The sequence below is a fragment of the Nannospalax galili genome, unplaced genomic scaffold (genome assembly GCF_000622305.1).
Source record: "Nannospalax galili isolate Female #2095 unplaced genomic scaffold, S.galili_v1.0 scaffold686, whole genome shotgun sequence".
NCBI lineage: Eukaryota > Metazoa > Chordata > Mammalia > Rodentia > Spalacidae > Nannospalax > Nannospalax galili.
Window position 1 is genome coordinate 88,032 of NW_008355472.1, and position 13,596 is coordinate 101,627.

Consider the following 13,596-nt stretch of genomic DNA (forward strand, 5'->3'; position numbering starts at 1 on the left):
TTCTAGGACAAACACCAGTTAAGTGGTGACTGGACACCAGTTGGTCAGGCATGTAAGGGACTGCTGTGGGAGGAGACACCGGCTGGGGTGTGTGGATTCTGAGCCTGAGCTATGCGACAGACTGACTTACTTGCTTGGTGAGTGTAGACAAGTCACCTCCCCAATTTGAGTGTCTGCATCCTGTCTAGAAAACAGGTCTTTGTGTGAGAATCAGATGTTTTCTCTGGTGACACTTCAGGTTTAGTATTTTGGAATCTGAGAACACTTCTGACCCTGCCATAAGCCTGTGGAGAACGCATGTAGGAGCGGTACCCATTTTACAGCCGGGAAGTCAAGGCGCAGCGAGCAGCGGTGACTTGCCCAGTGCCACACAGCCACACAGGTGCCAAGCCCGAGTCCACCAACTCCCAGCACTTGGCCCGGCTTTCTGGAAATCCGCTTTTTGCTAGGTTGAGACAAAGTGACACATCGAAAAAATTTCGGTCGCAGGTCTGGAAAGCAGGCGGTTCAGGGGATGGAAAGGCTAAGGAGCTAGGCGGGGACGCTGAAGCCAGCCTGGGGAGAGGTGGGTGTGCTGGGGCAGGGCGTGGCCGGGGGAGGGGACACCCTGGGAAGAGAAAAAGGGAGCGGAGAGAGCGGGTAGGAGTGCAGAGCTGTGAGGTCGCACTGGGCATCACCCGAGCGCCCTGAGGAGACAGAACACAGAAGAGCTCTAGGCGCGCAGTGCCCAGGCCACCCCGGAGCAGAGGGCGCCCCCGGAGCCTTGGCAGGTAAGGCGCACCCACAGGGTTGGAAAAGCTGAGCTACTGTCAAGGCTGCAAATGTGGGCGCGTCCGTCTCTCTGGCGTGGTCTGGGATGTGTTTTCCTTGAGCGAGAGGACTCAACATGGGGTGCAGCTCCAGCACCGAGCGAGTACCCCCCTCCCCAGACCAGCAGGGATCCTCGGGCAGCACGCGTGAGTGGGAGCTGGGTTTGCACACTGCACAGGGAAATCGTGGGAGGTTTGCACTCGCCGAAGGCAGCAAAACTCCTCCCCGCCTACATATGCAAGAGAACACCTGCTGGTCCACAGCAAGTGCACACCGGAAGTAACATTCCAGAACTCCTAGCAGTCAGTCTTTCTTGCTTGGGCAAAGACGCTGACTTGCCCATTCTATTCCACTGAGACTAACTCTCCCCGACCCAGTTCCCAACCAGTTCTGAGGAAGCCTAGGAACTCCAGAAGGCGTCTTCTGCTGTTAGTAACATAGGTTTAGTTTGGAAATCAGGAGTCTTGGGTTCTAGTTTTCAAGTAGTGTAAACCTGTGCCCGTCAACTGTGGCTCTGTGTTTTCTTTTCCTAGGTCATCACCTGTAAAATGGGTCTCCTGCTCCAGTTGTCCCACACAACCCACATCTAGAAGTTGTGAAGTCCTGGTATGGGAGCCCAGGTAGAGTAAATCCTCCTAATCCTCCACTTCCTACTCCTCATTAATTGAATGTGGGGAAACAGAGGCCCTGGAGATGACTTACCTAGAGTCATACCAGGGGCTAAACAGAATTAAAACTCATGTTTCCTCACTGATAGCCGAGACTCTATTTCACTTACAGATACTGAATATACTGTTAATCCTTCTGGCAACGAGCCACGTTGTCAATTCCTAACAGAGGGGCACTGTGAGGGAGGCATTAAAAACTGCTTTAGAGTCTCTTGACTCCTTAAGATCAACACCAACAGACAACCAACTCTATTTCACACTTCTCAAAGCACATTTCCTTAAAATACCTTCCAAGGGGGGATGCAAGACAGGAAAAGCACCTCCATCCTACACATGGCTAGACGTACCTGCCAGATAGAGGCCAATGCCATGATGTCAGATGACACTTCTAAATGGCAAGGATGACAGGGTTCACGAGAGAGGATGGGAAGTAAGGAAGGCTTCTAAAGGAAGCAAACATCTCTGAGATTCAGGAAGAGTAACAAGAACCCCCTGGCTCCTATGGAGGGTAGGAGAGGCAGGGCAGGCAAAGGGCGCATAGAGATGACTGTTCTTGTTAACATGGGGTGCGGTGACATATGGAGATAGCAAGGGGAATGATGTGATCTGGCTGCCCAGTAACGTGTGTCTCTTGTGTTTGCTGTTTCTAAAACATTTTCCCACCTATTGTCTGTTCCAGTTCTTATGAGGTAAGCAGAGCATGGATAATTACCTCCATCTTACAGATGCGGTTCTGAGGAAATAAATGCATTATTCAAGGTCATATAGCCAAACATACAGCCAAGATTGGAATCATGAAAGGCACCCTTGAAAGGCAAGATCAGAGGCCAGGACTGGGACTGGGATTGTGTGTGCGCAATTTGTGGGTGTGGATGGCCACACCTTAAGTAGGTACACAGGAAAGACGGTTGCAAAGCCATTTACTGGTGTTTGGGGGCCAAGAATGTTTGCCCTTTGGATTAAATGGGTTCAGATCAGATGCAGGAAGTGTCTGGACTTCCAGAAAAGGCTCAGAATTTCCCTCCCCTAACTCATGCCACCTGAGCAAAGAGCTTCTCCTTTCGCTAGAATGAACCTTGTCTTCACCTGCCATGAAGTTGCTTTTGCTTTTTTTTTTAAAGCCTTGAAAGCTGTTTCCACAAATCTCTGGGAGAGGGTAATTTAGTGCGGGAATGCTCTTATAGATGAGGTATTGATTCATTTACTCTTCAGTGTCTGCTATGTACATAGGCCCAGAAACTAAAGAAATACCTGAGGCCCAGGTATGCCCTCATACCTCCCAGCATGCATGCACCCACACATTTATACCCTCCCACAATTTCAGTACAGCACAGTGTTCTAATGAAGCTTTTTAACAAAGCACTTTGGTAACAGACAAAAGAAACTAACTGGCTATTGAGTAGGGGAGGAGATCTCTCAGGAAAGGATTTAAATAGGTGCCAATAGAGCTGGGTCTTGAATGGTGAAAAGGGGTTTGCTGAACAGAACTGGAAGGGAATTCCCGATTAAGAAAACAGTCTGAAGCCAGGTGTGGTGGCACATGCCTTTAGTCCCAGTATTCGGGAGACAGAGGCAGGTGTATCTCTGTGATATCAAGGTCAGCCTGGTCTACATAACAAGCTCCAGGTCAGCTGGGACTACAGGGAGACCCTGTCTCAAAAAAACCAACATACTCAGTTCATCCTCAGATCAAAGCTTGGTTGTTCCAACCCCCAAGTTAGAAGCTGGGCAAGTCCAAGTCTAGGTCATTTAGTGAGAATGCGTTAACGTGAGGGAAATAGAAGGGGCATGAGTGGAAGGAGGGAGGGAGCCACAGGGGTCTCACATAGATCTGGAGCAGAAGGGGCCAGCTCAGAGCAGCTCACCTACCAGGTGATCTACCCTGAGATGATAGAGATAATCGAACTGCTCTTCTAAGACTTACCTTTATTGGTCCTTGACTAAGACTGGTAAGGATCTTCAGTTCAGGAAAAGGTAGTCATAATGGATTTACAGGAAACAATGCCCCAGGACTTGAGGAGTCTGTTTGGTGTGGTGTGCAACTCAGATGCAAGAAAACACTACTGTTTGCAGTGGAAAGGACATTCAGTCACCACTCTATAGACTGGGCTCCCATTTGAGTTTTGTCATTTACTGGCTGTGCCATTTTAGACTAGTAACTTCCCCTTTTGGAGAATCAGCTTTTCCAACTTCGGAATAGACATATGGGCCTAGAATACAGACTGTGGACAATATTTAAAGTGCCTTTCAGCTTGCTCGGTAACTGCTCACTTTCCTACCAAACTGATCCATCACTTGAGACCCAGAGGCAGGTTATAGGAAACTAATTTGTTCATTCATCAGTTCTCTGCCTCTCCTTATCCAAACAGGATGCCCAGTACCTGGTTTACTATCCCCACCCAATCCTAGCACCTAAAGATATATAACTATTGCTTTTTGCTCCTCCAATCAGAACTGCAAGCATCCTGTAGGCCCTGGAGGGAAGGTCTGATAGGTGAAAGGTTTTTTTGACTCTTTCTCCCTCGGTGAACCCCACCTCAGAGCCCATCCTGCTCTTTACATTGCCTCCTCCTCCTCCTACTTTCCACATACTCTGTCCCCTCCTTAGGATAGAACACCCCGGCAGCTTAGCTGTTAAGAGGAAAGTGAACAAATCAATTTCACCCAGTTTATCCAGATTGGAATATTTGATGTGAGTCAGTTCCGGGGTTTGGGACTATCTTAAGCTTTGATGAAAGCTCTACAGCCTTCCCTGACTTGGGATCTGAAAGTTTCTAGAAGTCTAACAAAGGCTGTCTCTTCTACCAGTCAAGGAAATCTCCCAAGATCTTTCAGCATGGTTTTGTGACTCATGCTGTCACAGGACATCGGACATTGCCATGACCCCTTCATTTTGAAGATGTAGATAGAAGTTAAGGTCCCAAACTGGAAGTCACATGCCCAAAGTCACACATGTAGCAGCTGGACCAAGACAGCTGCCTGGGTTTCCATTTCCTTCATTGTAAAATGAAGACATTAAGACTTGATGAATTCTGAAGATCCTTCCTGCTCCTGCACTACAAACACCACCACCACCTGTGGCATTTAGATCAAGCTTTGCATACTATTCTTTGATTTTCACATCAAAGCCATGCTACAGAGGAGTTAACTCTGAGGCACATTTATTTTAATTTTATTACATTTATTTAGGAGGGGGGTGCCTGTGGAAGTCAGAGGACAACTTGTGGGAGTCAGCTGTCTCCTCCATATGGGTCCTGGGGATCGAACTCAGGTCGTCAGATTTGGTAGCAAGTGCCTTTACCCACTGAGCCAATTTACTGACCCACTGGATTACATTTATAGCCTGTCTGTCCAAACAGATTTGACTGGTAATGCATCACTTATCTTTATATAACTGCTGACTGCTTTTCTACCACTCACATCATCTTCTTGGGATTCTAAAAGACTCTTGCTAAGGTACCAGTGCCCTTGGGAAGGGGAAGGTTTTTAGGCTATACCATTGGCTAGTGTCTGCCCAGGAGACCACATGTTAAGTAGAGGTTTCTCATGGAAGTCATTCAGTTAAGATGTTGTGAGCCTAGAACTGGGAGACAACAATCAGATGTCCCTTGGCCACTGCATAGTTCCTGTAAGTACAACCCTAGACTGGCCTGACCCAGCTGCTGCAGAAAGGGAAGAAGAATGGGAAGGGATCAGAACCCACAGCAAGACTATTGCACAACCTTAGGAACTGACGTTGGGTGCTCTACCTTGGGTGTGAGGTTTTTGTGTATCTGGTTCCTTTTTCTTCCTCTTCTTTTGCCTCCTCCCCATTTTCTAGGTCTGGGCCCTTCAGCATCTGAAGTCAATACTAAAACTCCGGATGTATCCAGATGCATCCTGTAGAAGCCTGGCAGCCGAGGAGCCTTAGAACTTCCACAAGGGGATTCTTAAAGATGTTGCAGAGCCAGCAGAGTTTGTGTATTGTCTGGTAAGTTTTCCAGATAGATATTTCCCTTCCTTTACCCTGCCTGTTAAAACCCTTTCTAAGGACACTGAAGAAAACTGACCGTTAGTGACTGCCCTGGATGACTAGGAACAGGGAGAGCTCACCTTCATTGTATGTACTGCTTTCATTAAAAAAAAAAAACCCTATGTATATGCCTTTACTTTTAAAAATGAAAACAAAATTCTCTTCAACATAATAAAAAGGATGTTAACCTTTTTTGTTTCACTTATAGTAAAAAATTATATAATCCAAAATTTGCCATGTTAACCATTTAAACAGTAGCGTCAACTATTTTCACCTTGTACGCACTACATCCCTGGAGTTTTTTTCATCTTGCAACAGAAACGTACCCATTGTCTAACAACTTCAGTGATGCAACTAACTTGCTTCCCTCAGAGTGGGCCTCTCTACAACCCTGCTGTTTGTCTGATGTCTGTCTGTAAACTTGTCTGAGGCCCTTCTTCCTTCAACCTTTATGTTAGCCATTCCCTCCTCCAAACACCCTTTCTCATCTCACCTCTGTCCCAGCCCCTGTCTATCATCCCTTCTTGTTCTGGCTCAAGACTTAGTACCTTGCTACTAAACAATCACAACACTCTTGTCATTGGGCCTGCCTCAATTTTCATATATTCCAGTCCACAGAACAACCAGAATATTATTTCTAAGCATGGGTCTTCTGGACTTATTATGGAGGCCAGGCTGGCCTCCGTTTCACAGAGATCCACCAGCCTCTGCCTCTGCCTCTGAGTGCAGGGATTAAGAGCATGCGTTACCACACTCGGCTTAAAAATGCCATGGTATTTTTAAAGGAACTTAACTTTGTAGTTGGCATCACTGTAGCATGACACTCACAGCCCTTTGTTATCTGACTCCATCAGTTTTTCCTGTCTCGCTTCCTATCTACCCTTCTACCCATTTTACATACTTGATGCAACTTTGCTCATCTCTTTCCTTCCTTTACCTTCCCTATGTCCTAAAACTCAAGGTCTAAATCCAGTATCTCTAGCACAGTGAACATTCTCTGAGCCCCAAGCAGAATTAATCACTTCTTCCTGTAAGTAGCTCCTGCCTTTTCACCTGCATTGTATTAGGCTAGCAGTGAATCCTTGAGTGTAGGGACTGGGTTTGAGCCTCCCCAGGGGCCTAACACAGGACCTGGCCCAGGAAAATAATGATCGCCTGAGTGATTCATCAGTTCATTTCATTCTGGTGCTTTACTTGCCACTGGCTCATGTGAGGGAAAACATAGCTTTCTTGCCTCCTAGATCTTAATTCAGGAAGTCCTTGTTCACTTCCTCTTTTTTGTCCAGCATAAGTACTGGCTGGCAGAGGGCAGATGGCCTCAAAGGCCTTGCATAGAATGTGGGCCAGTCCTGGGTGGCAAAGGGTGCTGCTGTATTGTTTATATTCTGTTCCCCAGATTCTGCATAGAGCCATTCATGAATATTTATCATGGTCAGAACTATCTTTTTTAGGGGAGATACATATAGTTAACAGCCATGTTTCATAACTTTGGTTTGCTAACAATTCTAGCTGGGTGAAAGAGGGCTTTGGAACCAGTCATCAAATTGTGGGTGTTTGGCCTGTCAAGAAGTCCTGAAAATAGACACTTTTGTTCCACCTTTACTTTCCCTGATCATGAGCAAACTACTTATTTGGGTTCTCAGACTCCCTGTGCATAGAATGGAAGGAGTTAGAGTAAATAATTTATTTGTAACCTAAAGTCCAGTGAATGTATGCAATCCAAGGAAAGGAGAGGTCAATGTGGCTTTCAGTGGTCAGGAAAGGCTCTGTTCCACAAGCACTTACGGGATGCTTTTGTGCCTATGTAGCAGTGAGTAAAGCAGACTTGGTACTGGCTTTCGTTGAGCTTGTTGTTCAGTGGAGAAGACAGTAAGTAAACAAATAGTGAGACAAGACTATGACATTGGGGTTCTGGCCTTGGTCGGAAAAGTGGGGAAGTCATTCAAGCTGCTGGTAACAGAAGCTATCCCTTTCCCCTTTTTCTCTCACCATCAGATCATACCCCAGTTCTTCCGCTACCTCAATTTTTGTTGCTATGGAGACTTCTAATGGGACCGAGACCTGGTACAAGAGCCTGCACGCTGTGCTGAAGGCTCTGAACACCACCCTCCATAGTCATTTGCTGTGCCGACCAGGAGCAGGGTCAGGAACAGGGCTGGACAATCAGACTGAGGAGCTGCGATCTAGCCTCCCTGGCCGTAATGACAACTCCTACATGTATATTCTCTTCGTCATGTTCCTGTTTGCTATCACTGTGGGCAGCCTCATCCTGGGATACACCCGTTCACGCAAAGTGGACAAGCGTAGTGACCCCTATCATGTGTACATCAAAAACCGTGTGTCTATGATCTGATGTGAGGTGCCTGAGGACGATGAAAGGTCAGAACACCCGAGGAGGACTGTCTTCTTGGGCCTTCAGAACATATCTATGGACCACATCAGTGTGTCTATATAAGATCAACAAGACATTGGTAAGAGAGGTCATCACTGGGGCTAGAGAAGAGGGGCTGGCAGGCCTAGGCCTTGTGGATAAGACATTTTCCAAACAAAGATAGATATTGTAAACTGGGAGCCCATGAACAAATATATAGAATTATGAACTATAACAACCAGTGACCAGAAGAGGAAACTGTAGCAGAGGGAAATGAAACAGGAAGATGCTCAGGGGACACATATTTTTAAATGTATAAGCTTCAACATAAGAAGCTAAGATAAAATCTGAATAATATTGCTTATTTGTACTAATTTACCTTTTGTTTTTAAAATGCATTTAATGTTTGTAATTTTCACCTTACCTGCCAAGATAGCAGAGCAAGTGCCATGACTGGAACCCAGAACTCTGGTCTCTTTGTCCAGGACTTTTCATATGGGGTAGGATCCAAGAACATGAGGTTAAGAATGGTGGTGTACCCTGCAATCCCAGCATTCAGGAAGCTGAGGGGAAGGATCATTTGAACTCAGGAGTCTAAGACCAGCCTGAGCTACACAACAAGCCTCATCTTAGGGGGAAAATAATTCAGAATATTTTACTTTCATAAATATTATCAAAAACCTATCACGGTTGCTAGGGTACTTCCTAGGACCTTGAGACAGAGACTGTGAAAGTGTATGGTCCTGAATGCTACACCTCATTAGCAACATGGTCCATGTGCATCTTGAGCCATGTCACTGTGCCTTTCCCAGCCATGTTTCCAGTAATGGGGACTTTACTACCTCTGATGTGGCTTCCTCTACTCTGACTGAACTCTGTGAGAAATTTTCAAACAACAAGTTGAGATTTGCTTCTAGAAGGTTGTGATTACACCTAGGAAATTACCACATTAAAAGATGCAGTATGTGAAAGGCTTGGTTCAATGGGAGAACCAGCCAGCATCTTGCTTCTAATATGGTATATGACTTTAGCTGGATACTTCTCCTGTCCCTTTTAGTATAATGAAATAGTAAGACTTGAAAGTTTAAATGGTTTATCAGTTCTGATCTTTCAGGATTTACATACATTATGCTGAAGCATGTAAAATTGCTATTTATAGATCAAAACTAGCTGAATATCAGTGGTTTCACATGGTTCAACCTAATTCATACATTAGGGTGAGATAATTCTTTACCAGCTATTTGCTCCAAATCCAAGGAATGGAACCACTCACTATTCTATTTGTCTGATTTCAGTCTGAGGAATCTCTCTGTGGTTTCCAGAAGACCTCCACTGAAACATACATATCTGTATCCAGCAAAACTCTGAAAGAATATTTTGATAGCAGCTATCTCAGTGGCATAGGGTTATAAGTGATTTTCCCTTTCCACTTCATCAAAACCTATCACAGTTTATTTGACTCATATGACTCAAAGTATGACACTTGCACTCTAAAGGTTGGGGGGGGCTGCTTCCACTTTGAAAAAATAAGAATAGATTGTTCTTAGTTAAGAGCACTTGGCTCTTGCAGAAGGCCTGAGTTCAGTCCCCATAACCAACACAGCAGCTCACAACCATCTATAACTCCAGTTCCAGTGAATCCAATGCCCTCTTCTGGTCTCCATGGGCACCTACCAGGCACACATGAGGTACACTTATATACAAACAGGCAAACACTCATATACATAAAATAAATCTTTAAAAATTTAAAATAAATGCTTCTGTATTTCTTGAGTGGACTCACAGAGCACATCCTCCCATGAGCAGTTGACTTTCTGCCACATCATCCTGAGTCCTCTGTGTGATCCAGCTCTTCATCTCTTCTTGAGGGAGAAGTGGCTTCATTAAGGACACATGACATGGCAAAACAACAGATTCTGAAGTCTACAGTTGAAAGAACTTTAGAGGCTATCCACTCAAAACATCCAAATAAAATATGGACTGCATATAACAGTGAATGGTCAGGTGATAGATGCTCTTAGCATTTTGAAAAACGAGATTAAGTTGATCCAGAGGATTTGGAGGAAGGCAGGACTTGAACTGAGCTTTGAAATATAAGACAGATCTAAATGGGATAACTGGATGGAGAAAATAAGACAAGGGAAGCTTGGGAGCAGACCCAGGAAGAAGGAGCGCGAAGCTGGTCCACTATCACTGCTGTATGACCAGTGTCCCCATCTGTGGAGGAGGCACTCCACATATATATGTAATAGGACTTAATAAAATAATTCATATTCTTTTGCTTGCAAGTTATAGAAACCCAATGCATGCTAGCATGAGCACAGAGGGAGCTTTATGAGAGGCATGGGGAAGCTCACAAATTCAAAAGAGAAGTTACAGCCACTAAGGCAACTCTCAGGACCTAGAACTAGTTATGTTTGATTCACAAAATAGGTTCAGTGTATTTCATTGCTGAGGATTGGACTAAACAAAATTGTAGGATTTTAAGGGGCTCTTTTTATGTTATGATAAAGGCATTCCTCTCAGCTCTCCCCCAGGTCTGCCCCAGCCCAACTGTGTGGGAGTTCTGTCTGTTCATCTCACTCAGCCCATCAGATCTTTGCCTGCGCTGGTTCTGCCCTCTGCTGGCCAAATCTCAGCACATCACTTTGATTCTCAAAAGCATTCAACAGGTATTTATTGTGTGTCTACAGGTAATCACATTTGTAATACACAAACAAAGTGGAACTTCAAGAATTTATTATGTGTCAGGCAGTGATAGAGGCATTTTCCATGTCTTGAACTCTGTTTTTTAAATCCTCATAATGGGGGCTGGAAAGATGGCTCAGTAGTTAAGAGCATTGGCTTCTCTTGCAGAGGACCCAGGTTCAGCCCAGCACTCACATGGTAGCTAACAACTGTTCTTAACTCCAGTTCCAGGGAATCTGACGGCCTCTGGGGGCATTGCATGACATGGGCAATGCAACTTACATGCAGGCAATACACTCATACACATAAAATAATAAATAAAATATTACAAATCCTCAAATGATTCTACACAGCAGGTATTTTCTACAACTACTTTGAAAAAAAGCCCACTTCTTTTTTTACCTAGTGCCTTCGGGACAAACCCTTCACCTGAAATGCCCCAGAACTGAATGATTAAGTAATCTGGGAAAATAATAGCAAAGGATTGACAACAGTGATGCTGAATTTCCTAGAAAGAGAACCTAAGAGAGGTGTTTACTGATGAGGAGTGCTGTGTAGGAAAAATGTACGAGGGACAGAGTGAAGTACACAGGGAAAGGAAAAGAGAGAGCCAAACAAAGTCCATCTCAGGTTATGTCTAGCTGCCTTCTGGTCCACAGAACTGTTACATGTGGGCTGGGACATAAACTTTATGGCAGAACATATACTTTTTGACACAATGGAAACTTTTGCATTCCTCAATCAGCCAGCCATCGACTGTGAGCCACCTACTCAGCTGGGGAGACCAGAGGAAGGTTGCAAGGGGGTTCTCATCAGCTGAGGACAAATCTAAGGAGGTTGGCAGAAGTGAACTGTCCAGGACAGCACAGTGAAAGCAAACTAAGGGAGAAGTGCCCTTGGTTGGAGATTAGCAACAGTGTGGTTCCTGAGGAAGGTTCTGAAGCTCGCCAGAGTCGTTCCACCTTCGGTGGCTGCCCTTTGCTGTATCATGTTGGGGCTGCTGACTGCTAGAGGGGTCCTTAATCTCCCAGGTGTGCTCACAGTTGCTTGAGGCCAAGTCTCTGAGGAAGGGGCAGTACCAAGGTGGTGACCGCCAACTTTCCCTGCAGCCTGGCAAAGGGGTCCTGTGTAGGACTTCATCAGCACGCACCACAGTTGTGCCAGCTGGGAAATGGGAGTAGAAGCAGAGTGTTCCATCTTGAGAGTTCCTTCTATTTTGAGAGACAAGAAGGAAGTTGGGCAGGATGGTACACACCTGTAATCTAACACTTGTGAGGTAGAGGTAAGACGATCAGGAGTTATAGTTATCCTTAGCTACATGGTTCAAAGCTAGCCTTGGCTATACAAGTCCCTATCTCAAAAAAAAAAAAAAAAAAAAAAAAGGGGGATGGGGTTGGAGAGATGACTCAGCAGTTAAGAGCAGTGGCTGCTCTTGAAGAGGACCTGGGTTCAGTTCCCAGCACCCACATAGTGGCTAACAACCATCCATAACTCCAATTCCAGAAGATCCAAAGCCATCTTCTGACCTCCACAAACATTGTACAACATGGGTGTACTTATATACTTGCAGACAATATACGCATAAAATAAAAAATGAAATATTTTTTATAAGAGGAGGGAAGGGGAAGGGCACACAAAATAAAGAACAAAAATATGTTAACGCTAAATAGAAAGAAGTAGGAAAACAACATAGTTAGGTACCAGAATACATGAGGAAGAGATATTCACGTGATGGTCGAAAAAAGGAAAGGGGAGAGCTGAGGTGATCGCTAATTCTGTAAAGTGCTTGTCTTGAAGGCATGAGGACCTGAGCTTGATCCCCCAGAACTCTGATAAAAGACGTTGGGAATGGTGAGACATACTTGTAATCCCAGCACTGGGCAGGTGGAGACAGGCAGATCCCTGGTGCCCAGTGGCTAACCAGTATACCCTACTTTGAGAGTATCAGACCAATAATACCCTTCTGAGAAATGACAGTGGAGGTTGTCCACTGGCTGCCACATGCACACATACACTTATTTATCTGTACATACATGAACATGTACACAGAAGAAAAAAAGAAGGGAAAAAGGAAATATTTATGAGTGTTTTTTATTTGAAGTGGGAGCTGAGGTGGGATATGAAGAATTGGTAAGATGTAATTAGGAAGTCCAATATAGTATGGTCCAAGGCTGGTGATCAAAGTTGGTTGGTTGATGGTGATGCTCTGATGGTGATACTCCACTCGGTTATCCAGCAACCCAGAATAATCACTACCAACCAACTTTAGCATGTGTTACCCAAAGTCATTCTGGTTGAAGCATTTCTGCTTAGTGAGGAGAAACAAAGAATCAAAGTTCAGGTCCACAGACTCACTCTTAAGCAAGCATAGCAAAAGCTTCATCCATCTCTTCTGTTCAGCTCCATTCATGAAGACTTAGGGTGTAACTGGTTGCAAAAGAAGCTGGCCCAATAGGTTCCTATCTAGCTAATCATGTTCCAGCCAAATGTCTATTGCTGTGGAAGAAGGTGAGAATGTAGCTTGGTAGACAGCTAGTGGTCTGGGGCCCACTCTCATCTCTCCCCCTAGGACTGACTAGTCAAGATCAAAACATTTATAATGCTGCCAAGAAGGAAGAAGTACTGCTACTCTGGATAATGTTTTTAGGAGAGTGACTATGGAACATAAGTAAGTCTGTCATGAATGTAACTATGTGACTTTTGATCTTTTTCCCCCCTTCTGGCACCATTGAGTCTGGTCTTCTCATTTGGACAGTAATATTAACATATCAGTTTAAGCATAAGAGAAAGAGACAAAGAAAGGCTTTCAAAACCAACCCTGTATACAAAAAGAATCTTCTTTCAAGTGCTACTGAGAAACTAGAACATGATCTGCCTGAATGGAATCAGAGAATGCATTTGTAGCCATGGTTAACCCCATGGCAGAGAGTGAGCTGAGGGATAAGAGAGGCAGAAATTAGTGGACAGGAAAGAAAAAGGGAAGAAAAACTAGTATCTGATGAACAGCTACACCCTTCACTGCACACTGCTATGAGCCAAAAATTATT

At 44.8% G+C, this 13,596-nt stretch overlaps 1 protein-coding gene across 2 annotated transcripts; it reads left to right on the forward strand.

Annotated features, from left to right (window-relative positions):
• Positions 1-620: 620 nt before the first annotated feature.
• Positions 621-9,467, forward strand: Kcne3 (potassium voltage-gated channel subfamily E regulatory subunit 3). 2 transcript variants are annotated; one of them, XM_008852700.3, is made up of 4 exons: positions 621-770; positions 1,344-1,430; positions 5,299-5,448; positions 7,486-9,467. In XM_008852700.3, exon 4 carries the CDS (start codon positions 7,526-7,528, stop codon positions 7,841-7,843), a length of 318 nt encoding a protein of 105 aa, XP_008850922.1. In that variant the 5' UTR covers positions 621-770; positions 1,344-1,430; positions 5,299-5,448; positions 7,486-7,525; the 3' UTR covers positions 7,844-9,467. The 2 variants fall into 2 exon arrangements, with proteins under 2 accessions (XP_008850922.1, XP_029411748.1); XM_029555888.1 differs by lacking the exon at positions 621-770 and adding an exon at positions 900-956.
• The last annotated feature ends 4,129 nt before the right edge of the window (positions 9,468-13,596 follow it).